General features: G+C 35.4%; 1 protein-coding gene across 9 annotated transcripts in view; it reads left to right on the top strand.

Annotated features, from left to right (window-relative positions):
* Positions 1-27,724, top strand: part of LOC120778691 (hemicentin-1) — a 532,407-nt gene that overhangs the window by 340,669 nt on the left and 164,014 nt on the right. For all 9 annotated transcript variants that reach the window (XM_040110644.1, XM_040110643.1, XM_040110645.1 and 6 more), the window contains exon 2: positions 19,640-20,670. In XM_040110644.1, the coding sequence (XP_039966578.1) occupies positions 20,553-20,670 (118 nt within the window). In that variant the 5' untranslated portion in view covers positions 19,640-20,552. The remainder of the gene's footprint in view (positions 1-19,639; positions 20,671-27,724) is intronic.

The following is a 27,724-nucleotide window of genomic DNA, read 5'->3' as shown; positions in this document are numbered from 1 at the left end:
TGTGATTTTCCTCCATATGAATGGTAATATTATATGAGGTACTTTAACGAACCTCAGGGAACATTTTATTAGTATGTGGCTTGTTTATTGTATATAGATTGGCAAAAATAAATAAATCTGGTCGATTTACCTCTAACTCCCTGTTTTTTGGCCATTTCGTTCTTAGAACGATCGCTGTTGCAAACATTCAGACTTATTACGATTTAACATCTCTCAACACTGCTCCGAATCATCAAATCGTCGTTGTTTTTGGTCAAGAGTGAGCACGCGCGGCACCCCTTTTGCACAGAGTTTTCTGATACCAAAATATTCGCGAATGAGGGAATTTTTAATTGATCAGTTATGTGAATTCTCTGACAAGGGAACTGCATTTGAGGCGAACAAGCAGAGAAATGATGAATCGACACTTCAATTAATACGTTTAGTTGTTGGTTGAAGGTGAAGCTTCAAAAATTTTGAAATTACATATTGGCGAGTTATTGGCTGAGCACAAATTTGTTGTTGTTATTCCAACAAGAACTAGTTTTTACGAAGTGTTGTTTTTAAATTTGATTAAATCTTGCAAAAACCCCAAAAAAGAAAACGAAAAAGACTTTCAACAATCAACTGTATTTAAAATTCTTTGAAGATATTTCATCGCTTTAAACAACTATTAAATACCATCAAAGGTTTTACTAAGTATGCGTAACTACAAGTTGCAACAACAAAGGCCATATAAATTTTAACAGCAGTAACAAAATGTTGACAACACAATGACAATGATATTAACTATCAGACAAGGGCATTGCCACGGCAGCAGCATCGGCTACATAATGGCCAGAACACCCCAGCAGGCAGACATTTAAACATGTGTAGGCGATTGCAGACACTTTCGGTTAAATGCTTTCACACTCATTATATGCTTCTATGGTACATAACGGCACTTTCACATATTTACAGTGCAGCAGCAGTTATAAATGCAGTTACGGCAGCTGTTACTTTAATGTTATTGCCAGAGTGGCGTAGATAGTTGGCGATTATTATGATGCTGTTGCCATTGTGACATGGGAAATAGTGGGATTTTAATTGTTGCAACAATTTAAGAGGCAACCGCAACATTTTAACACCGCAACAATGCCGTGGCAATGGTAAAAAGTATAACCTCAAATTATTTATGTGCGACCAACTGCTGAACAACGGAACGGCGCTGCACTTGCGCCGGTGACCGCGGAAAAATGTGTGGAAAATCGCTATTTATTATTACAACGTGGCTATAGATAATTTGCAATAAAAATACAGATTTTTAAGGGATTAAAATGACGCTACTGAAAACAACAACAACAATAACGCGTCGAAAACTTTTTAGTTAGAGCGTAGTGAAAGGCTGATTAAAAAGTTGGTGAAGTGAAACTCACTTGGGCATATTAACAATTTCCCAGGAAATCTTCGACTATAAAAACATAAAACAGCCAATCAAAAATGCATTATACTCGTATGTCGGGCTCATATTTGCATGAAAAATAGTTGCAACTGAAAGCATTGCTGTTTAAGTGCCTGTAAATAGGCTTTAATTTATGGCGAGCGGTGACAGCAGACTGTGCAGGAGAATAAATTGTTATAAGTGCTGATTGTGCCTTTATATATGTATATAATATGTATATGTATATATCAGGTGTGTGTGTAAATTACCATTTTCACTATCTAATTATGAGTTTTTCTTTTCATTTCCAAATATTATTGTCGTTTACGATGCCACAACTTGTCGTAATTACCTGCGCTTGCCACCCTCTCGCAGCTGCATAACACGCCACCGGGTCCACCGCGTCCTTCAGCGTGTGATATTTTAGTGGAATCTTATCGCCATACAAACGCGCAGTTTTATATCAGTCACTCCGCATGACTATGAATGTTGTTGTGGGCACAAATAGCTCACAGCGTGCCGCAGGGTCGGTTAGATGCTTCATCATCCTCAATAAGCGCGCAGCTGTGTTGGTGCAAGAGCAGCCCATTATAATTGCTATGGCTAAACAAAAACTACAGTTACTCGTGTACTGAGCGTCATAACACACACTGGGAAAGTAGGGAGCGTTGTCGCTTGTAAAATATGCTTGATGTTGGGACAAACCCATAAAAATGTCACATTTATCATCAGCTCAGCCGCTTCACCTATTGTTGCTATTGTATTTTGTTTATTACATCGGTTTTAGTGTGCAATATTTTGAAGCTTTTTATGTGTTTGTGGTTTCGCTGAAATCAAGATTTTAATGCGAAACTAAAATTTGCATAACTATTGAAATTAAAAAAAAATAACGAAAAAACGTTCTTTAAGTCGGCGGGAAACTGTTTCCTAGATATTTGCCGTCGTTGTTTTTGTAACAAAATAACGGTATTTTTGCAAATTAAGTTGAACAAATGGGATGTTAATTGTAGACTCAGTCTTCAGAAATCTTAAGAATCTGGTGACAACTCTGTGTAAGAAAGAAAATTGAAAATGTTACTAAAAAGTTTTTCTTTACTGAGAATAAGCTTTAGCATAGCACTCGGAAAAAATATGTCGAAATAAGCACTATAAAAATTCAGAAATATCAACTGGAATTATGTCGATAAACTTGGACTTGAAATGCTGAATTATCGGGTCTACGTAGCCGAAAAGTTTCCGCGTTTATATCTTGGCAGGGGCCTCTAAAGTAATATTTAACTTAATATTAGCTAACTTAGAAATTTGAAGATATTTATATATAATAGCAAGATATCTCTCCTCTATTTTTTTCAGAAAGGAATATTATTATAAATTCAAAAGTGGAATGCTCTTAACACTGTAATGAAAATGAAGGAATTTTGATTAAGTATTTAATTGTAATGTTGATTTTAAGAGAAGTTTCACTATGCCCAAAATACATCATTAGATTTGAAATTGCTTGCCGCAGAACGATGACTGCAAAGGAAAAAAATTCGTAAATTGTACTCGAAAATGGCGAGAACGGAGTATTGAAAATGATTCCGAAGCAATAAATGAACTTAATTCAAATCCCATCTAAGTGAGTCTAAATATAAAAAACAAACAAATTATTAAAATTAAAGAAAATTTCTTCGACTTTGATAAAGTCTTATTGACTCGTTTTGAATAACTGCTTTTATTGTTTTCTCACTTGAACTTTTATTCGGGTAAGCGGCCATCGGCAGTGCTTCAGAACATCCTTAACTTCCTAAACCTTGTCTCTCTTGTACTTAGCCCTCCCGAACGTTAGAGGGCACGATGTGGGCTAGTAGATGTAAAATTTCTTCTAGTCCGGGCAGTGTAACCATAAGGTTAAATTAAGAAAATGGTTTGTCTTAACAAAATCATGCCAAATTTCGTGATTATCGGGGGTGTTGTGGAATCTGATAGTTGTGGAATCGGAATTGAAACCGATCAAAAAAGCAGTAGGTGTCATGTATTCAGATATTATTGGTTTGATATTCGAAACAGAATTTGTATCGGTTTTGGGTGTCATCGAAACTAATTTTATCAGTTTTACTATCAGAATTAAAACAAGAAGATAATCGCCAACAGATTTGAATATTCAATTTATATTTCTGTGTGTTGTTAGACGGTTGAGAAAATGTAAGTTAAGGAATTTATTTATTTTATTCTTACGAAGTAAATAAAAGGAAAGCTAGTGTTGCTGAACTCATTTCAAATTTTATTCAAATTGCATTCACAATATTTGTCACATTAGTAAACAGCTGATTCGAATATTGGTTTTCTGTATGTTCGAAAAGACGAAAATCCAATCAGATTCTGTGACACCATTTAAAATCAGAATTGGTTTTTAATTCTGACAGCTAGGCAATTCTGTCTTGGATTTCACAACACCTCTGTATATCTTCTCAAATCAAAAAATTGTTCATACAAAAACTTGATTTTGATTATTCAGTTTTATGGCAGCTATATGTTATAACGGCTTCAGTAAACGAGCAGCTTCATAGAATGGAAAGGTCATTTAGACAATTTTGCGATATTCTGACAGACTGACAGACAAAGAGTCAGACAGACGGACATATCTAAATCGATTCAGCTCGTCAGGCTGATCATTTACATATGTTTTCTATAGGACTTTCGACGTTTCCATTTAGGTTTTACAAAGTTCTTATCAAACCTTATACACCCTGTTCAGAGTATAAAAAATTTGGGAGTAAGTAAAATATTTTAAATTATGTTCCGAGACAGAGAGAGAGATCATATGTAGAAATTTCACAGATATAATTACTGACGAGGTATGTAATACATTCACAAATTATACACGTACATATTTTACAATTTGTTTCGATAATGTTTAGCAACATGTTCACATACAACTCAGACACTTTAGGTATCTCTGCAACTTTCCTCCGTCTACAAATATATGTAATAAATACAATAAGAATAACATTTTTTTGGCATATATAATTATCAAAATCTGTTCTTGAAATTATAAACTGAATATCATCAAATAAGTAGAAAGCCAAAATATTTGTTTTAAAAAATATTTTGAAATTTTAATTACGAAACAATATTTTTAACAATTACCTACAATGTATTTTATTTGCTGTTTTGCGAGTCGCAGCATCCAAGCGAGGCAAGGACGCTAAAAAATTAAGGGATTTAAATTTTACCTCACACGTTAGGGCTGAGGTCGAGGTGAAAATGTGCGTGGCAGCCGCAAAGGCGCTAAGCCAATAAATTAAATCAAACAACAGCGATAAACAATCTTCCACCACCACTCACACACATAAACATGCAGACTCTTTAAAAAGCATATCATATCAGTTTGCATATATTAATTCACACATAAATACGTACAAACCATATACTACGAGTATACTGGCACACGTACCTATACATTCATACATATGTATATATACTTGTGTTTTAAATTTTTTTTCTTTTTGATATTCAGCAACGCATAAGCGTTTATCGTTGCCAAAGCGTTCGCGGCAGTTGATTATTGTTTTGTTGTTGCACTTTAATTCTACAACACAGTTCGAGCAGCAAGTCCCAACACAATCAGGCGTGCTACATGCATGACAACCAAGCTATTCTGCGACACTTCTATGGATGTGTGTATGTGCACACCAGTACGAAAAAGAGCATTAAAAAATAAAAATTTGTTTTTCGTGGCTCCGGCAACTCCACAACTCTTTCCACTGCATCAACCAAAATAGCAATCAAGCCCCCCGCTTTCGCTCACGCCTGCAGTTGACAGTCGCTGCAAACGTTACAAGCGCCACATCGCTTCCCACCACACAACGCCCAATGTAGCTCCTTCCAATTTTCTCCACCAGTATGTCAATCTCTCCTGCCCCAAAGCTCTTGCACGTGCGCTCACGTCGCAGCATTCTAGCGTTGCCGCGTTGCGCCAGCGTTGCTCGTTTGGCTGTGTCCGTACGCACATTTGTTACCGCCATTGTCTTTTCTACTTCTATTGTGCGGGAATTCGTCGTTGCTGTTACCGCAGTCGCCTCTGCTCATTTTGGAGCTACCCTCTTCGTTGCGTGTAAGTCGGCTTGCCTGCTTATTTGTTTGTGTTTGCATAATTTCGTTAATTCCTGACACTTCATTTATGAATATATTTGACACTTTGCAAAATAAATCACCAAACAATTGTGGGCGCGCTGCAGTGAAAAAAGTAAATGTTGTGTATCGAAAGATAATTGAAGCCATTCATCAAAATGCGAAACATATTGAAATGGAGGCGGCAATATATGGGCTTACATACTTATTTACAATACGTAAAGGCTCCGTAGATACACTTCATAGAGAAATAAAATGTAGATATCACATATTATTAAAGCGTTGCCGAAATTTATGCAATATTTTGTTTGAAATGGCATTTAGACGGAACTGTATTTAATGTTCGTAATGGAAGTATTCTTTAATATTGATCCATTCCATTTTCATTGTTTCATGATGCCTTTGCTCTATGCACAATTCACAGACCCAGAGAGCCATATCTGGCGAATACCGTACCCAAAGTAATTGAATCGTTTCATAAAAGATGTTGGGGTCCACTGCAACACTATGATGCCAACACGACATTTTTTAATCACTGTTTTTATACCCTGAGCAGGGTATATTAATTTTGTCACGAAGTTTGTAACACCCAGAAGGAAGCGTCGGAGACCCTATAAAGTATATATATAAAAGATCAGTATGTTGAGCTAAGTCGATTTAGCCTTGTCCGTCTGTCTGTCTGTCCGTCTGTCCGTCTGTCTGTCTATATATACGAACTAGTCCCTAAGTTTGTAAGATATCGTTTGGACATCGTTTGAAATTTCGCAAACGTCATTTTCTCTTCAAGAAGCTGCTCATTTGTCGGAACTGCCGATATCGGACCACATTTGACAATGTATCTTCACAAAAGTTAGCACAGTTTATTTTATAAGATAATAATGTACTATACGAAGAAATTGTTGAGATCGCTTAACTATAGCATATAGTTGCCATACAAACCCAACGATCAGAATCAAGGGCTTGTATGGAAAACTTTCGCATTTGAAGTGGTATCTTCACGAAATTTGAGATGGAATACTGCTTAAGGTAATAAAACTATCTCCGACAAAATTGTTCAGATCGGAGTACTAAAGCACATAGCTTCCGTACAAACTAAATACATAGTTACTAAAAGAAATGCACCTGTAAAGGGAATATTAGCTTCGGCGCAGCCGAAGTTAATGTTTTTTCTTGTTTTATTTTAACTTACACATTTCAAGAAGGAGGAGAATTTCGCACTATTTTAAATCTAAAAAAATATCAATATAATGTTCGATTAAATTTATATATGGTTTTTTTGCTCTTGCAACATGTTACTACAGAGCCTAAATTACATATTGTACAATTTTAAATTCCACATTATTCTTTCATTTTACTCTACACAAAACAAGCACCAAAAAATATATTCGAATAAAACTTTGCACAAAAAGTGCCTTTAAGATATGTCATCTCGAGTCCAAAAATAAACGAACTGTGGACAGGTTATTAAAATTCATGGAAAAAATTTCTTGACAATAATATACTCTTATCAAAAGAGGATTGAATACTTCCTTATACTTAACACAAGGTGCTTTCCAAAGTAAACAGGACTTAAAAAAAAACAGAACAAATGGTTTGTTCGGCAAATTCAACTCATTTTATTCAAAATAGTCTCCTTCTGCTTCAATACTGCTTTTTGCACGGTCCAAAAGCATGACGAACGAGTATTTTAGCACGTTGGCCGGAATGGCCGCCAGTATGCCGGTACAAGTCTTTTGAATGGCCTTTACGTCTGCGTAACGTGTCCTTTCATGGGCAAATGAATTTTTCCTAAAAGGAAGAATTCGCACGTTGCCATATCAAGTGAATACGGGGAGTGGTTAATGGTTCAAATGTTTTTTTTTGGTCAAATACTCGATCACAAGCGTTGATTAGAAGGTTGGATTCTGAGCAATTTTTGGTCGTCAGTCAATTTGTGCGGAAGAAATGCCGTGCACACACCTTTCGTAAGCCCAAATGTTCGGTCAAAATGCGATAAATCGATGTTTTGGAGATGTCCAATTCCATTTTCATGAATTTCAATGATGATTTCGGCTGATTTTTGAAGAATTCAATCTTAGTTTCGATGGAATTTCCGGTGATCACGAATTTTGATTGGCCCACATGTTGATCCTCATTTATGTCCTCACGACCACTTTGAAAACGTTGAAACCACTCGTGCACTCTGCAACGGGATTGGCAATCATCGCCATAAACTGGTTTCATCAATTGAAACGTTTCAGTAAAAGTTTTACCAAATTTTAAAACAAAACAAAATTTAATGTTGGCTCTTTGTTCGAAGTTCATTTTCGCACCGATAACACAAAGATATTGACACTTAAAACGCAATAACTTCACTTCCAATCAATGAAATGTCATGAACTCATTCACTGGGCAATTGGCAAAGATAGCATATTCTAACGCACCAGTCGACATATAGATTGCAACACCAGGAGGCGCTAGATTCAAAAAGTCCTGTTTACTTTCGAAAATACCTCGTGTAAAGATTTTCAAACTTTTAGTTGACTTCATACCCCGCATCAGTCACAATGAAATTGAGCGAGCATTTTCTTCCTATAACAATGCATGTTTGTACTTAAAATGGATAATATCAGGCAAACACTTTCTTTTTCCACATTAAACTGATATTCAAGATTTTGAAACATTCAGCTCAATTTACTCCATCTATGTGTCTATATGTTTATATTTGTAAAATGGCTTGAAGATAAGTTCAGAAGTATGCCTGAAGAATGTCAAAAATTAGTGCAATCAACCAACACCTGTGAGTACTTCTCCGGCTGTATTCTTTGCAAGTTGCTTGAGCATAAATTGTTGGGTTACACCAAAACTGTTATTATGTTTCTTTTCAAAAACAATAAATTATCCGAAAATGATATTCAAAAATCTAATTCAGTAACATATGATATTCTACATGCAACAGATCGATAACACTGACTACATAACCGTTAGTTTCATAGATGCAGAGAAGTGTACATTTAGGGGAAGGAGTTCGGATACTCTTTGAAGAATTTAAAATTTTGAGGCTTCTGATGTAATCTTCATTTTCTTTATTTGACTCTGGTCTGACTGCTTCTAGACAAATATTTTTCTATAAACTTGATAACGATATTTTGGACATACTTGTATTCTTAATTTGCCCTCACTACATAATTCATTTTGTTTTCATTGATGTCCACTAAATCGTGATTATTATGTATACTTATCCTAATAAACCTTACTTTTAATTGAGGTCGAATTATTACGTAAAATTAAAAGTATTTAGAGAGCCACATGCTAGGATACTTTTATGATCTGCTCTCTGGCTTTTCAATAGCAAATGCAAAATTGCTATATGTTGCTGTCAATCCAGTCAGCCATATTTTTATTGCATACAAACCAAAAACTGCCAAGTAATAAAGCGAGCAAACGCATTATATGGCTACCATATAAAACAAATCGCCTTAAATATGTTTATGCCTAATTTCGCAGGCTTATGCATACAATATACACAACAAGATACGGTATACTTTTATTAACAGAGGCATATAATACTATGCGCTTATATGTATTGGGTCAAGTAGAGGGTGACGGTCCAATGGACTGGCCAGCCACACATGAATATAAAAGCAATTTTCTGCTTGAAAAAGCGTACGAGTATAAATACATTGTCGAGAATTGGCAACAGATGGAAATAGCCGAATTAAATGAACAAGAAATTGGTGAACATTTTCGCCAATAAAATCGGCAGCAACAACAAGAAGGCAACAAAAATAGTGTGGAAAATTAAACGTAAGATGTCATGGATATAAAACAAGTTAGATGAACTTAGAACATATACTATATATTTAGCTGTATTTGTATCTGTAAGAGCGAGAACTTGAGAATATAATGCGTTCGGTTGAAATTTGAGGCGCAATCGCATACAGCAGATGTCCAACAGCATTAAATTATGAGAAATTCAAAATTCAAAATTTTTAAATGAGTTTTCCTAGTTAGGGATATTATATACTTTCATATATATCCATCAATGTACGATAATCGGTATATATAACTTCTCTATGACCGACTTATAGCTAATATTCACATTTCTTCCTACTTATCTTTTCAGTTGATTCTGCTTACCGTTGAACAAGCTTATAAAGAAGCGGAAACTGAGAAGTAAGCACAAAATGAAGAAAAAAGACGCGACTCCCAAAAAGTCCAAGTCAAAGCAATCAAGCTGACACTGAAATTAAACTCACTAAACGTGGAACAAAAGCAGCTCAGATTCTGCACAGCAAAAAAAAACTCTCTCGAAGGCAACTGTGTAAGCAAATACACGAAAAAAGCAATATGTACGACTTTCGGACTCGCATTTAAGCTAATGAAGGCAACAAGCATGTGATGACCTCCAGACAATTTGTTCAATACGCAAACACCAACGCTTACAGCAACAACAATAAGTGCGCAAATAATAATAGAAAGGACTAGTGAATAGCAAACAAAGTGATGGAAGAAACCGAAGAACGTTTGAATAAAATTCACGAAAAAATAGAAACATGTAATCAAATGAACTCTGAAAGCGGACAAAAGCAATAAACAAGCGCAAAATGTAATGAAATAAGAATTCAAAAGACTTATGAGTGTTGTTCGAAGTGAAGTAGTAAAAAAATATAAGGAAGAATATTCATTAAAATATCTTAGAGGCAATATAAGACTAAAATAACACAAGTTTCGATGAAAGAATGAAACAGAAATAGCAGAATTGTTAAGTTCTACGAAATATTTTTCAAATAAGCTTTAAAGGTCTTTATAGTTGAACAGGAGTGGTATATGATGATTATTGTTGCGATTTTTAAATGAAAAAATCAAATACGTAAATCATTTTTTGACGATAACAGCATTTCGATGATGATTTTTTAAATTAATTTTTTTTCGGTGTACTTGTATTCCACTATTTGCAAGTTTATTAGCGTGAGTAACTTCAATTCGAATGAATAAGTGTCAATCTTAAAGATTTGCCACAACTCCATATCAAATAATTCTAAATATGAGCAAGTTTCAATTATTCTATTAGGGTTCATTCTTGTCATTTTCTAAGTAAATTCCTGACGTCAAAAACATTTGAACACATTTTGAACTGAGTCAACATTCATTTCGCATTTTCAGCCTCCACACCATACTGCGCACCATCAAGCAGGTGTGTCCATTCGACAAATCCTCCACTCCCTTAATGTCCGATTAAGTAACATTAGAGTCACCCTCATAACAGCATATTTCCTTTTGGCAGGAACAGCCTTTTCAAGCAAGTACTTTACTCCCACAAAGCAGCGCCAGTACTACTCGTAGTAAATAGAAAAATTATAAATTAAGTATGCACCGACAAATGCTAAGCTCACACACAGAAAAAGTGTACATGCCTACATACCTCGTTTCCTTAGTTTCGCAAGGGCAGGGAATATGAGGTGCTGTGGGGGCGTCGAAGTGGAGTGGTGCAGATTAAAGCGCCCAAAAGTCGACTTCATTAAGCGCAAACTGCTACGAAACAAGTAAATAATTTATAAGCTTTATAGTGCACACATGCGACCACAGCCGCAAAAAATTACAACAAAAACAATCAACAACAGCAGCAGTTACGTTCCAAACCTGAAGAAAAGACAAAAATAAGTAGTGCTGAGGACATCGAGCAAATGATACCGTGTGTGGCTCGCAAATGAACTATTGTAAATGACTGGCTAGTTGGTGTTTTCACTCCTTCATATGGTGTTTCCTCGGACAAACGGCATGGAGGCAACAAAAGTTGGATTTATTTTTTCGCAGCACTTGTTTTGATGTCTGGCCACCAGCTAAACCTTTGTCTGCTGTGCAAGTTTGTATGAGTGTGTAGAAGTTCGTTAAATTTTTTTCACAACTGAAGTGATTGAGCTGTTATACACATACAGCGCTTGCACACAACGACATATTCAGTACTCATATGTCGAGTATGGGTTTACTTGCCACCGTATAAGGCATGTTACTAACTGAAGCCGCTCACATGCAGAGTTATGCGTTACTGTGTAGACAAATACTCGTAAATTCCTAAAGCGATGTCGCTGCTGCCGGGGCGTATGAGTGACATTGATGTGTGTTTATTTGCCCACCGACATGTGTCCGCTCGCCTTTCATCCACAAGTATGGTCAGAACTTTTATTTTATTCATGCCTGACGCTGCCAGCTGAAGTTCCGTCACAAAAGCATACTCCCTCACACACGCCGTAAGACTAATACACTGGCATTTCAGCTTCCTTGCAAGTTATTTTCAGCCTTCTTCTACACAACTTTACTTTCTTCGCCCCCAACCTAGGCACCGCTCCTAACATTCAATCAAACGAGTCAAGTCTAAGTTTGCCGTTTTCTTCCACATTTCATTTTTGTTTGAGTATACTCGTCATATACACACACGCACACATTCATGCGAGTGTAAGTGGTAGTTGCTTTGGCGTATTTTAAAGCTTTTATGTCTGTAAAATTGAAGGGTAGTTATGTTGGTTAATATGGAGGGAATTTATTTTGAGTTGGTAAGCTTGTGGAATAAGGAGCAATGACTGCACGAAGATGACACGCAAGAATGGTAATAAAACACTGGACAGAATAAAAGCATGACGGATTACTGAGACTTTTTATTCTCATGCAATTTTTTATTAAAAAAGCGAATGACTAACTGAAAATATATCAAAGCAGAAAATTGATTGAGGATTATGTTGTTGGCTTACTACGAGTGCAGAAAACCCAAATAAATCCCAAGCAAAGCTTTTTATGCGAAATTTCTTCATAAGGGCTGTAACACTAAGCTGATTTCATATTCACACACACATATATGGTTAAGGTTTCTCCGCGAGGCTTCGTATGTTATATTTTCATATGTAATTTTAATAAAGTATAAACAGCTTAGTCATGTGTGATATAATTGCTTGCGAAATGAGGAGAGGTTAGCTGCTTAAGCTACTTAAAAGAAAAATTTCAAAATAAGTATTTCTGTCACTTCAATCCGGTTATGTACTACTGTAATAAAACATAACAATTTTGAAAATCCCAAAAAAAAAATCGTTTTTGGGCAATTTTTCGACTTAGTTAATTAAGAAACTGCAAAACAAGGGAAACAATTTAAGGGGTTAGGTGTGATTCAGAGGTACCAAAAAAGGTATTTTTAAGATTTCTTTGTTAATATAAAGAGTCACATTAGAAAATATAATATGTGATATCAAAGGTACATATTTGAACAATGGCTCCTGGAACTTTGATATACAAATATTGAAAATTAGCCGTTGAGACCTCATCTCCTTGGGTGTCTCACAAAAAAAGTGCCTTTGCCGTGGACAGCAGAACTTATTATTGGTTCTTCTTAAATTAAAAATGCAGCATATTCTATTAGTGCATATATAATTCTCGTTTTTAAACGAAGGAAATAAAAAAACAATAAAATTTTTATTTTCCTCAGACTTTGAACAAAAAATCTCATTTTTTTGGTCAAATTTTCGCCATTTATTGGTTAAAACAAAAAGATGTAGTGAAACAAAAAAATCCTGTGTTCAATAACTAGATAATGTTATTTTAATGAATGTGTACACGTTTTTTGTTAGTAGGTTAACGCACTTTTAGTGATTTTCAACATAACCTTTGTATGGGGGGTGGGCGTGGTTATTAATCGATTTTTCAACTGTATATGAAAATGTCTGAAGGAAATGATTCTATAGAGTTTGGTTGACATAGCTATAGTAGTTTCCGAGATATGTACAAAAAACTTAGGGGCCACGCCCACTTTTCCAAAAAAATTTCGTTCAAATATGCCCCTCCCTAATGCGATCCTTTGTGCCAAATTTCACTTTAATATCTTTATTTATGGCTTAGTTGCAGTGGGCCGATTTTGCCCATCTTCGAACTTAACCTTCTTATGGAGCCAAGAAATACGTGTACCAAGTTTCATCATGATATCTCAATTTTTACTCAAGTTACAGCTTGCACGGACGGCCGGACAGACGGACGGACAGACGGACAGACAGACATCCGGATTTCAACTCCACTCGTCACCCTGATCACTTTGGTATATATAACCCTATATCTTTAGTTTTAGGACTTACAAACAACCGTTATGTGAACAAAACTATAATACTCTCCTTGGCAACTTTGTTGCGAGAGTATAAATATCTATATTAATGATTTACTCGATAATGCCATCTGCGGCTTCCATTATCTTAGGTTTCGCTCTATTTTATGTTTGATTTTATAGATAATTATGTTTAAAATAAACTTTTTTAATTATTTCCTAATAATTTTTCACATACTTTCGGTAAATAGTCCGAGTGTGGAGCTTACGTGATGTTTGTAGGCGCGAAAAAAGTGCGCAGAACTTTAACACTAGAAAGACGGGAGCTTAGTATATACCTACATATATAGCCTGAAAGCAGTCAAATTGACAGCTTGTCGACAATATATGTAGGTATAACATATAGTATGTATATTAGGTTGTCAAAGAAGTCTTGCGGTATTTTCGCTAGTTGGCGCTGAAAGCGCGTAGTTCAAGTTTTATTCGTCGCATCGGGTCATGCACGTTTCTTTTCGTCGTTCGTGAGTTATAGCGTCGCAAACATGGAGCAAAATAAAGAGTAAATACGGCATATTTTACAGTACTACTACGATAAAGGCAAAAATGCATGTCAAGCCGCCAGTAAAATTTGTGCAGTTTATGGACCCAATACAGTTTCCATTTCCACCGCACAACGATGGTTTCAACGTTTTCGTTCTTATATATATATATATTGGAAGTGAAGGAGGGGGACAACAACAATCATTAATTTAACCATTTATATATTGTAGAAAAAGTCACAAAGTTATAAGAAGCTATGCCATTATTTAAATAACAATTTTTTTAATTGAAATTCAAAGCAGTCAAAATGACTTGCTTAGGCATTCTAGTGTTAAACATGACTGGTAAGCTTAATTTTTGTTTCAGTTTTTTGTTTTTGTAGAGCTTTATTATTATTATGTCAAATTCTCAAACGATCCGCTGGAAAGAGTTGAAATTTTTGATTCACGAAAATCTTTAATTTCTAGTATTTCTGGTCAGCATGACTTAAAAAATTCTGTAGGACTTCTGTTATAGTTATTTATATCGGCATCTTAAAAAAATTCATACCAACCATAAACTGCTAACTCTGTTACAATTTTAAAATTAAAATTTCGTAAAATGCTTTTTGACTTCACAACAACAACTTGCTCTTATGACAAGTACAACGCAACCCAAAAGTTTCTTAACCTCGGATACAATTTATAAAAGCTTAAAAACTACAAAGTATTTTTTAACACTAATTAGCATGATAAGCAATTTTCTCAAACTTTTTGCAAGAAAAAAATATTTATTATGTGTCATAAGAACAATAAGCCTAAAAAATCCAATTTATTATTCTCTCAGAAATGAAATATATACGCAATTAAAAAGGCAAACTTTTTGTTGGCACATTTATGGCTTTCATATAACCGTCGTTTAATAGGCTATACATATACACACTAAAATAACATTATTTATTAAGTAGCGCGTGAAGCAAAGGTTCCACACTCACTGAGGATGTGCGTATACACCCATAAATGCATGCAACATGTGTAACAATGGTGTGACTTGCCACGTATACACAACCTAATTGCGTGTAATGGTGCGTAAGATATAAATATCGTAAGAAAATAGGAAAAGGAATCAAACCGTTATTGATTCTTTCACTTTTGGAACTGAAATTCCGGGTAAAGGGATTGTGGCAAGAGACTGATATTTTTCAGTTTTTTTTCCACCCATCATTTGCCCTTCATGTTCATGATTACAGTTTATTATGCCTGCGTACACGGCTTTGTGCGCCAACACATACAGCTACATTAGTACCTTGTGACTCTTCGGCCTTCTTTTAAGTATCTTAGGCCACAAGCCGCACATTATTAGTGTCTTTTGACCCAGGCATCGCTCCTGGCAACATAATCCAACTAAATAAGAATGCGAAATTCCAATCAGCCAACGCTGAGCGTCTTGAGTATTCTGCCCGCAGGTCAATGATTGTGTATGCTACAAAGAGGATTCAGTATTTCGTATGTGAAAACTTGAGCGCCTACTAATCTGCAACATGTGCAAGAGTTCTTATGAAAAAATGCTTGTATGTATATGTATGTATATACAAATGTCTCTGAAATTCGTATTAGATTAAGATTTGGTGAAGATATTCCTCCGTCCCATTATTGCATTCTTCCGATATTCACCTCCGTTAAATATTTGACCTTTTTATACTGTCAATATTTTGGTCTCTTCACTGCTGTTTCCACCTCTTCCTAGGCATAAATTGAGTTATAATTGTTTAATCTACTGCCAGTATTGTTTGTCGCCTTGACGACGCTTTGACTGTTTATCCATTGGGCTTTGCCAACTTTTTTCGTGAAGATACGAATCTTCTCATTAGAATTCTAAAGCTCGAGGCGCTGGCTAACCAAATACAAACCATTTTGCACCATCGCACATCTTCTGCAGTTTGTTGTTGTAGCGGCAACTTAGCAAAATGATTTTCTTGTTTGACATATCTGCATATGCATATGTAATTTTTTTTGTTTAATCTCTCATTTATTGCATACTAACCAAAAACATCTAAGTTACTCAAATCCTCTCGACCATACGAGTCGAATATATTTTGCCCTGAGCAATCAAAATTTATTTCTTTTTAGCATTTTCCAAACAAGCGCCAGATGCACATTTTTCTCACAAACATACTTGATTATATTCTGCCAAGAATCACAAAAATGTTAAATATTTGTTATTCTTTTTTCGATAACGTTATCTGCTAGGCAAATAAATGAAGACAACAAAAGAAACAACTACACAAAATCTAACAATATATGATAAGCATGGCTCAACCAGAGCTGTCTACGTATGTATGTTTTGTATATAAATATGCTATAGTTATTATTTAGGAATGCAAATATTGATTCTTCATAACAGTAACAACAACAACACTAACAAGCATTCAGACAAGCAAGCCGGTCTTGTTGACGATTCATAATGTTTATCATTTTAGTTTCAGCCTATCTGGCTCAATGAATCGTAGGCAAGGCAATCAACAGCGCAAACAAACAAAAAAACTGAAGAGTGGAATAAAATTTTGGTCAAGCGCTCGTATGATTTCCTTGTTTCTTGTTTACTATATTAAAGCTTTCGTAGATCTTTTCGTCTCGATGAGAATATTTAAACACCATGCATCGAAGCAAAAATACCCTTCACGAATAAATAGTTTGTATGGTAGCTATATTGGTTAAAAATATTAAAATAATGATAATTATTATAATTAAATAGTTAAAAACAGGTTTCTTCGAATCTTTGCTGTAAAAGTTTGTATGCAAAACTAACTGTTGGACTTAGAAGTTAAAACTGAGCTCATAGCTGCTTTTTTAGTCTAAAAAACGCTAAAGGCTTTGAATTAAATCCAGTTTTACAGAATAAAATGTCTAGATTTGGGTTGATATTTTTGAGGGCTTACTTTAGAGTATGAGGCTGATCTCCGTAATCTTCGTCACAATCATTCGCCTAACAGTACAAACTGAATTTCTTTCAAAACATAGTACTAACGTAGTTTCGGGATTTAAAGTACCTTAAAGAAGCAAAACATTTTTAATTTTTTAGAGTTTTTCTTTAATTTTATTGGTTTTTGACTTCAAGCTTTCTACTTATTTTTGTGAAATACAAAGATTTGATGAACTGATTTGACATTTTTTGACAATTTTTAATTTAAATAAAAATATATAACGAAAAATATTCGCTTCACCACACATTGTTTGCAAGAGTCAAAGCACCCATGCGAAGGCTCTTCAAATTTGGTAATCACAAGTCAATTGGGCCTGAAAACATTCGACAAACGAATGCACAGCATGTTATGTAATAATGTGCATAACTTTTGAATAATATAAATAAGGACAAATCAGTGGAGTCACAAAAATATGAGCACATTGTGCGAAACAAATGTACACTCCGGCATAACCATTAAATATGATTTATATATTCCGCACACACACGTGCAGAGGCATACTATTTTGCGTGTGTTGGCAAACGTCCTTCGAATATGAGTATTCTCTTATTTATGTGAAAATATTTGATTATGTGCGATTGATCATCAATTCTTAGCTGCTCCTTTGATTGTTGGTTTATTTATTTGCGCATAACAATATGCCATCTGTATGCATGTGAACAAATGTGAGTGCGCATGTATATATGTGGATATGTGTTCTTATCCATGCATGAATATACAATAACAGAATTGTCAGTCAATCGACAACTCTTCAACAAAATCATAGCATACTTCTATGCGCAAATCATAGCTATGTATATGTATAAATAAAATCGATGTGGCAGCGGCAGGCAGCTACTGCCTACAAGTACATATGCAGCAGCTCAGAAGTTTACAACAACTCGTAGTTTGATTGAATTGAAAGTTTCAGCTTCAGCGATTGCTTCGATTGAGTACATTCTCATCTTTGCATATCAGCTCTGCCACATAACGGTAGTAGTGCGCAAGTAGCAGATTATATTGCATAGCAAAATATTCAGATATTAAATAATTTCGAAACTTTGTTGAAAAGATCAATCATTTTATCTAATTAAGTACAAAACTATACTTTTCTGTCAATGACGGGTATCTAACCTAATAGAGTTACATTTTATCTACAATAAAAATGATTACAGTGCTAGCCTTATAATTGGAGTTTATTGCGTATTTTGTTCTATTTTATGTGCTTGTGAGTTTAAGCTTCCCAGACGAGGGAAACAATTTCCATAGATTTGAAACACTTTTAGTCATCTTTCTCAGTTAAACCCCATTTTTATGAAATTGCAGTAAAATAATAAAATGAACAAACGATGGTTATCTACTAAAGACAATGAGATAACTGGTCCCAGTAATCATGCAAAAAAAAAAAAAAACATTCCAGTCTAGTTCAGTATGCTTGCTGTTTAGGAAACAGGAAACAGTAACTGATCGGAAATTCACTAATATATTTAATAATTTTCAATTTTGACTAATAGCCTTTGCTTTGAGACATCTCTTAGGTCAGTGTTATTAATATTACTAATCAGAAGGAAAATAAAATGTGAAGGCAAAATGCTGCCAAAAAATATTGTTCAACTGGACCTGCAGTGCTGTATTGTCTGAAATCGCTAAAATAAAAGCAGGAAATTAAGCTCCATCCATTTACTTTTTAATTTAAAAGTTCATTATCAAAGCAGTTTATACTGTTTTTGAGATGATTATCGTGTGGGGGTGCACTATGAACTCCTTCCGTCAGGCAAACTGTGAACAAAGAATAGAATTCTTGCGTTACGCGTCGTTTGTCTCATGCTATTTGCCTGAAATGGCCGGAATTATGAGCACATATCTTGGCTCCTTCATTACAATAGTACAGCATATCATACTATATTAGTTCTTCGCGACTTTCATGGCAAAATCTCGACTCCTACCAGCGCATTCTCCTTATTTGGCTCCGTGCGACTTCTGGCTATTCAACAAACTCAAAAGATCAATGCGCGGTGACGGCGTTTTTCCGTGATTGAGGAGATGAAAACCGAGTAAAAAAAGGCTCTTAGAGTATACCGGAAAAATATTATTCCAACTGATTCGAGAACTGAAAAAAAAACGTTGACAAAATTGGATTTTATCGGACGGGGATTATTTTAAAAGAGATGAAACTAATTTGGAGGAATAAATTATGTATTCATATTTAATAAACAAATTCACCTAACAATTGAATTGGGTCTAAATGTATGACGTTTATTCAAAAATGTCTTCATCTTTGTTTTACTTGTCTAGAGTCACAAAGGACTTGTGTCTCAGCTCAATATACATATGTAGGTCAATTCAATTTTTCTACGATCCCAAAGCTTATTACATATTTTAAAACCCAAAATTTTAAATTTTTCTAACAGTATTTAATTGGAAAAATGTTTATTTTTTACTAAATATTTCCTTACAACTTTTAGGATTAAACAATAGCTGACTTGTGAAGAAAAAATCGTTCGTGGCTGTCCTAGACATTTTTACTATTATTATTTATGGTAGATAGCTGAGTTTTAATTCACAGTTTTTTTTATTTTCTTTCCAGGCTTAATTCGAAATTATGGAAATGTAATTGCTACTAGAAATTTCATCATCATCATTTTTGAAGACTCATTGCAAGCAAATAAAAATATGAAGTGAGAATTAAAAACAAAAGTAAAGATAAAAGTGAAAATTATTTTTAAAAAATTTAAAGTTATAAAATTTGTATTCGGTGCGCTAGGTCTTCAGTATCATATAGGAAATAATAATTAAACGCTATTACAGTAAAACGAATTCAGTGAATTAATAATCAACTGTTCCATGCATAAACACAAAAACATAAAAACATATCTGAAAAGAAAATACTCTCCATCGTATTGACTAATCGAATACAAAAAAATTCAAAATTCACTTCATTGATCACAATCAAAACGATTTGAAACAAGAACAACATGCAAACACAATTCAATCGACCGACAGGCATACACACACACGCAAAGTAAAACAAAACACTAAAGAATATACTTGCGATCAGACGCCGGCGGCGGAGCCGCGGAAACGACCCTGAAGGAGTAAAAGGAGCACTAGATCCTACGATAACGGAGACGACGACGATAAAGTCAGTGACGAAGCCGAAGGCGAGTGTGTAAATACACCAACAAATCCTTGTATATAACGAGCAATGTCAATGCGAGTGCTTAATACAACAACAAAACTTAAAACAACACGAGTTTAGATAATGTGACCAAGAGCACAAACAACCTGATAAATAAAAAACTAAAATTGTTAAAAACAAATTCATAGCTTCTTGAATATCGAAAAAGGAGCAACACCTTGGTTGCAAATTGAAGCATTCTCAAAGATATCGGAATTCAACATTATCAAAATATTTTAATATTCAACCAATCTAGTCGTTTAAAACAACAAAATTTACCTACATAATTTAACAAACAGTTGACGCAACATTTGCCTGCAACATGTTGCTAGCCAAACGAAGAACACCATCTAGGATGGTGGTCCACACCAGAGTTATCGGCATGCTGTTGGCAGTGTTGCTGACTTTGGTGTGCAGCACACCCGCGGAAGCAGCGATAGGTAAGTCACAATATTTTTATTCAGTGTTGTATTGTATTTTAAACTTGGTAACCATTTTCATAATGGGAGAAAGAAATTATGTATGAAAAGATACTGTTATGATACATTATTTTGATTACCTGCTAATAAACCAGTTAATTTTTGTATATTTTAAAAAGAAAAATTGAATTATGTCGCTCCTATAGTAATTTAGGTAAATAATAAAAGCCTAGAAAATAATAATTTTTACGACAGCTTATTCCACCATGAACCGGGTTATATCCAATCAAGAACAGTTATTTTCACTGTTTTGAATTAGCAATATTTAACACGTTGTCATTTTTTTGGGCGATTTCGAATTACGTTCTGTTATGACGTTCATTTGGCAACAGAATTTTGAGACGCCATGAGCGTATGAATGTTACCAATCAAAAAGTCAGTTTTCGCCTAAGTCGTGGTTTATATGATTTCTTCTAGTCACTATGTTTCAACCGGAGTTTGAAGAAATACTATATATAGAGTCAAGTTCTGAAAATCGCGCGACTTCATGTAGTTTAGAATTTAAGTTCGAAAAATCAGATTTCTTTTCTTGACATAGTTTCTTGTTGCTTGAGGTTTGTTCCAAGCGCATATAAAGAGAAACAGCCATACTTAGTTCAATAAAATTGGCAGCAAGTCATAGGTTTTTCACAGAATGTTCGTATCAACGTTGAGTTTTAAAAGATACCGAAATTACTCTGCGTGGAAGCACAGTATCAAACAATTTATCAGAAGTGGATTCCAGAAAATCAAAACTTCCTTTGTACAAAAATTGTGAATCTCATTAGTGATGGTACTCATGTAGTGCTGGTAAAACACTTTGTGTGTTTTCAAATCAAATTTTATCTCTCTAATTTCACTGCCTTAAATTTAAAGTTTTGTGATTTTATTATGAAAATGCGAGCGGTGATTTGTACACAGGAGACAATATTAGACCTAGGATACTCGTGGTCTTTTCCCAATTATCCTTTGTGAAAAATCTGCAAACTTGAATTTTTGAGTTTTCCTCTTAAAGTTTCTTTTAAATCGTTCACATATAAACACAAGTGCAGAAATTTGTTTATTTTTGTTTTATTTTAATACATACTAATATTAAGACAAATATTAAGTAAATTATTGCTGAATACGAAACCTATTTTCATATATATATATATACATATATATATATATACAACTCCAATAAGAAAAATTTAATTTGTTTACGAAATCATTTCTTCTTTGTCAGTTTCTTAGAATAATATATTATTTATATGTATTATATGGCATTATAGGCATTCCCCAACTAACTAAAGAATATCTAGAGTTGTGGTTGTTAAGCCAGTTGTCGAAAAGTACTCGTATGCATATACTTTTGAATTCAAACTATACATAGAGTATTCGGATTTAGTGGTCTACAAAGTACTCTGATAAAGCCAAATATGAGTGAAAAGCACACGAGGGCTCGACCTAACTTCACGTATTTTCATCAATAAATAATACTATTTTCCTCCGCCGTTTAGAAAGCTCAACCACTCGAGTGTACACACAATTACATATGTAGTTATTAATTACTGTTCTCTGATCTGTGTATGCAAGTGGATACGTCTAGATAAACATACACAAGTAAATGTAGAAATGCTCTGCAAAGAAGACAAAAATTAAAAGGTTTGTTTCATAACTGCTAACTATTATTAGCTATCATAGCTTCAGCTAGAAAGGCGTTTCTTAACCGAAAAAAACCAATAGAAACTAGCAGAGAAGAGCACAAGTGGAGAGCGTAAAAAGCTGAGAGAACAGATAGTTTCTGCGAATGAAATTTCTACTAGCAGAAACCAGCTGTTAAAGCACCTGTATATAAAAGCGATATTTGACGCATTGTTTTGGTTTTGTTGATATGAAGTGTTTGTGAAAACCAAGATTTTGATATATTCCTGCTATTTTCTGCAGATTTTTCGTTTCTCTACTTTTTCGTTATTTCGTTCGTTGGGAGAGTAACTGTCAATCTTCTGCTTCCAGATAGCAAGCAGCTTCTTGCAGTTAAGAGACAAAGTTAGAGATATATTTCGAAACTAATAATATTTACTCTGCAACTGTTCAGATAGAACATGTGTATTATCACTTAGATTAGGTAAGCAGGTCTATGCACCTTTTACGTATGAATTCATGAAAGAATTCGGTCAGCTAATGAGCTCAGCAGCAAGAAAATTAAAATTGCAGAAAACATGCAACACGGTCACTGTCAACGGCTGCGTGCTCCGCCTTGCTCGTATTAGATCATAGGCAACTTTTGTAACATATATGTACGAGTATGCAATTGTATATATTTTCAAAATTATTAGATCATAAAATTTCGTAGAATTCTACATGACTGGCGAGCTAGCAACTGCATACTTTGCCATATAAATTTAAATGCATACACGCAGCTAAAAATAAATATTAAACAATTTGAAATTAGAAAAGGTCCAAAAGAAAGAGCGAGTGCAGAAACATACTGACGCTGCAAACACAAATATGCAACTCAAGGGACTTTTTTTAATATTTTAAAAGCAGTGTTTAATTTTTAAGCATACATATAGTATTCACTCTCAGCTAAATTAGTATTTACTTTCATGTACTTCTGTCAATTGGAACACATGTATCTGGCATTCCCTAGCATGGGGGAGCGGCGGGTGGTGAGCGCCTGTTTGGCAAAGCGGCCAATTCGCGACTATTAATGTTTCTATTTCAAGCGAAATGCCAACAGAAACAAACAGGGTAAATAAAGAATAACAATTACAAACACACACTTCTCTATGGCTACCCGGCAAAAAATTCGCAAGTTCGGGATTAGTTAGCGATTAGTCGCAAGAGAACATGCCATCATTTTGATATATTTCTTTGGAACAAACTGTGCTTTTTGTTCGAACATAAAGAGAATAACTATACCATTTTGCGTTCGAAAGGCTCTGAGGGACTAGTAGACTCTTTTGGTTCTAGTTTTAGCATTGTTCAACTCCCATATAAGATATTCGCTTCGACCTAATTAATACCTGAATGTATCCTAAATGTATGAGTTGATGAATTCATACATACCCAATTTTTATAGAGAATAATGCAGGTATACTCTCGTTGAGATCACGCACACAATATTTGGCCGGGTTGGATTTGTAGGTGTGTTTTTACACATTTGTTCACTCGCAACGTTGCGTATTTAGCTATCCGCAATTAGATGATGCATTTCATTAGCGCATTATCTTAAGCATATTGGCAAAAAGCAAAAGCGCGAAATGAGCATTGCTGGTGAAGAAGGGAATAATCGACAAATTGGAAACGGGAAATATATTTTACTGCAAGTATTTATTATAAATAGATTGGAGAATTTCGTATCTCTGAGTTGGCTTACCCGCGGCGAAGGATTATGTTTAATCACAGAAATGTGCAAGGATTTGGGAAAACAAAATCAAAACGAGAAATTATAATTATAGCTTCTGAGTGAAGATATAAAATATGCTTACCTCTTTGAAGCTTTTGAAATCGAGGTCGAAAGCTCAATATCACACTTTTATAACGTTACCACTTTTAAGTATTATATTTGGTTACTGATTAAAATATTTCACATTTTTTAACCGAACTCAAAAATTGTATTCCTAAAAATAAAAAAACACGTCACTCATCAAAATTCATTTCACTGATATGGTTAAAAATGAACGCAAATGAAGCTTAAACAGACTGACTGAAAATGAAGTTTAAAGTATTTTCAGTCTCCACCCATCTTCCTAATGCGAAATTTTGTTGCATGAGTCTTTTGAACGCATAAGTTTTCATTATTTCCATGTAAATATTAGCCTGCAAAATAACGAGTAACACATACATACGCCCCAAAGTAGCAGTAATTACAGTGGAAAATAACGAAAAAACGAAATCTTCTTTTCCATAATAACTAGTCAAGAAAAAAGCCGGCATTAGTGCCACATAAAAATAAAGCAAGAGAATTGTTAAAGGAAGTAGCTCAAAAAGTGTCCTTCAAGCTCGTAATTTCTGGCATTTATTTTTGTAGTGAAGACCTTTTGTTGTTGCAGTAAAGACTTTTTTCTAGTGCAGACTTTATTTCATCCAACAGAGCTCTCCCGCTTGTCGCTTAACCGGCTGTCGTGCAGTTTTTCTACACTTGTAGCAGCAAGTGTTCACTGATTTTTTGCTTTTCTCGTTCATTAGCATTTTTACATGCCACCCTTTATGCAACTTTCACACACCCTACCTTAACGCATGCACTGTTTTGCTGTCCAACGCTGTATGGCAACAACATTTGCTGCTATGCGCATGTTAGCTATACTTTTTAATATCTTTTTAGGTTTTTTTGTGAATTTACTGTTGTGGTCTTAATTTGGCTTGTCTAACAACAGCCATAGTTGCCAGCGCCGCCCTGACGACAGCACGAAGGCGTCGAAAAAATCGCCGCAACGCTCTTCCAGCCTGCTCCCTTAGTATATACTTTGAACATGCACCTCGTCACTTGCGACTTTCGTGTCTTTTCGTTCTTTTTGAACAGAACTTTGTCAACATTTACCGTAGCATTTTTTACAAACATTTTCTGTGTCAAACACACATATAAATACCTAACACAAGTGGGCTTATGTGCAGGTTTATATAGTGTGGTCTTACTATCGTTGTTCGCGAGCACGTTTTTTTTTGTTGTGTTTTGTTTTGTGGTCAGTTTATTTTTCTGCGTTTTCACTCTGTGTCTGTCATTGTCAACTTCAGCAGCAGTCGCAAAGCGACAGCAACAATAAAGCACGCGACAACTAGCCTAGCAAATAACAGCAACCATTTCGTGCACTACATTGGTGTGAACAATTTTTGGAACAACAACAAAAGTGCATAAATAAAATATGTTTTAAGACCGCGGGCCATCCACTGCAGCAAACAAAAAAGTATTACTCATACGCCATGGCTGACCACATCTGTTCGTGTACCCAAACTCACACGCATATACATATAAACTGGTTTGCTTTTCAGTAACGGCCGTACGCCATTAACTGTGCTTTTCGCTCCGCTCCCCCGCCTCTCACTCGTTTCTCTATTTTTCCGCATTCTCCTGGCTGCACTTCATTTTTCTTCTCTGCTTTTTCGTGATTTCGCAAGCGTGCTGCTCAGCGCGGCTTTAAGCGCAGATTACGCCATTGCACTCTGTCGGCATTAATGTGCGGTTGGCAGCCACATCGGCAGTGCGCGACGCGTGCAAGTAAATTAATTTGCAGACGAAATTCTGCTCATTTGTTGCACTGACGTCAACAAAGGCTGCAACAGCAACATCAGCTACTTTTGGGTGCTGTTACCGCCGACGCAGCAGCTGCGCTCAATTGACTCGCGTGTGTGTTATGGTGTGGTGGCTTAAGAAAGCCCGTGTTGAATGCTGCGGCGTGGAGTGAAGATTTTGCAACATTTTCACGCTGTGACCCAAGCAAAAGCTTTTAAAAAATTCGCGCTAAAGTAGTGCAATTGCTCAACGAGCGCGAGGCGTGCGAAAAGTAAATGCACACATTTCAAAAATGTATACGCTTGTGCAACATCCAAGCAAATAGCTGCGCGGAAAGCTTTTTAAAATAAATAGGAAAACTTTCTCTTATATTAAAGGCATTATTAATTTGCGCGTATTTGCTTGGAGAATGCAAAACCAAACGTTTCAACTTTCCCAACATAAATACAAACTGAAATAAATGAGTAAATGACGATGTGAAGAAACTGTGGATGTTGTTGCTTACTTAAAATACGCCTGGTGACTAAAGATCCTCTGGTAGGGCAATGGCTAGATCAATGTGCAATTTTTTATGTCTTTTCCTAACAGAATTTTATTTTTATAAATCTGATAAAGTAATTTGCTATCGCCCCTACTAAGAAGTAGATTTTCAATAAGTTTCTACATACTCTGTATAGTGAAAGGAGAAGAGAAGGAAGGATCCCACTTTAAAGAAGTATCAAAGATGACGCACTGCAAAAGGAAGCCGGTCTGGGAGAATCAAAGATTAGAATTTAACAGTTGCAAATATTTTATAAAACTCACAGAAGTTAATACAAGGTGCGTTCCATAGTAAACAGGACTTTTTGAATCTTACAAGGACGATTAATTGACCAAAAAACCCATTTTAACCATTAACCACTCCGTTTTCACCTTATATGGCACAGAGTTCGATGTTATTTACGTGAGTACCCGCCTGGGAAGGCCTAACCTCACGGTGCTTTCTATTTCTAGAAGCACGTAGATCAATCCAATGCGTTGATCAGCGCCCCAAAGCATAAATACATTTAGCACTCATACCTTGGAGAACCAAAGTATGAATGCATTCAGCACTTATACCTTGGTTCCAATTGGTTCGGGTGGGTAGGGACACCCTAGCCGCCTTGGTCGGGTAAGAGGTCGACCAAAAACCTCTGCCGTACTCTGGGTCCGGCACCCGGCCGCAATGCGACTCCACATTGGACTAAATGCCCTGCCTGCATTTAGGTACAAACCACAGCCACCACGAATCTCCACAAAGGGCCAAACCCAAGGAGCAAATTGGAGCTTTGCTACTACCAGTTGAGTCCCCAAAAACTCAATGACTGGTTGCATTTGTCGCTGTCGCAAATGCTTCATATTATTTGAATCATATGAAGCTTAGGATTTGACTTCAAGCTGAATATTAAAGCACTATTCTGACTTTTGACCCACAGTGCATGTGGATTTTAGTCGCCTCTTACGACAGACATGCTTTACCACGAGTATATTCTACCCGCAGGGCCCCCCTACCCGCAGGGACGACCTGATATGTCACAGTGCGACTTTTTCGTTTTCGGAAAAATGCATTTGTCCATGAAAGGAAAGCGTTAAGCAGACGTAGAGGTCATTCCATACCGGCCAACGAGCTAAAATACTCGTTCGACATGCTTTTGGACCGTGCAAAAAGCTGTATTGAAGTAAAATAAATTGCTTCTGCCTAAAAAACCATTTGTTCTGTTGCTGTTCTGCAGCAGTTTTTTAAGTCCTGTTTACTGTGGAACGCACCTTGTATAAGATCCGTAATCGGGCTTTCGTTTGCGA

Source organism: Bactrocera tryoni, chromosome 5 (genome assembly GCF_016617805.1).
Source record: "Bactrocera tryoni isolate S06 chromosome 5, CSIRO_BtryS06_freeze2, whole genome shotgun sequence".
NCBI lineage: Eukaryota > Metazoa > Arthropoda > Insecta > Diptera > Tephritidae > Bactrocera > Bactrocera tryoni.
Note: the sequence above shows the minus strand (reverse complement) of the source record. Positions and strands in the feature narration are given on the sequence as shown.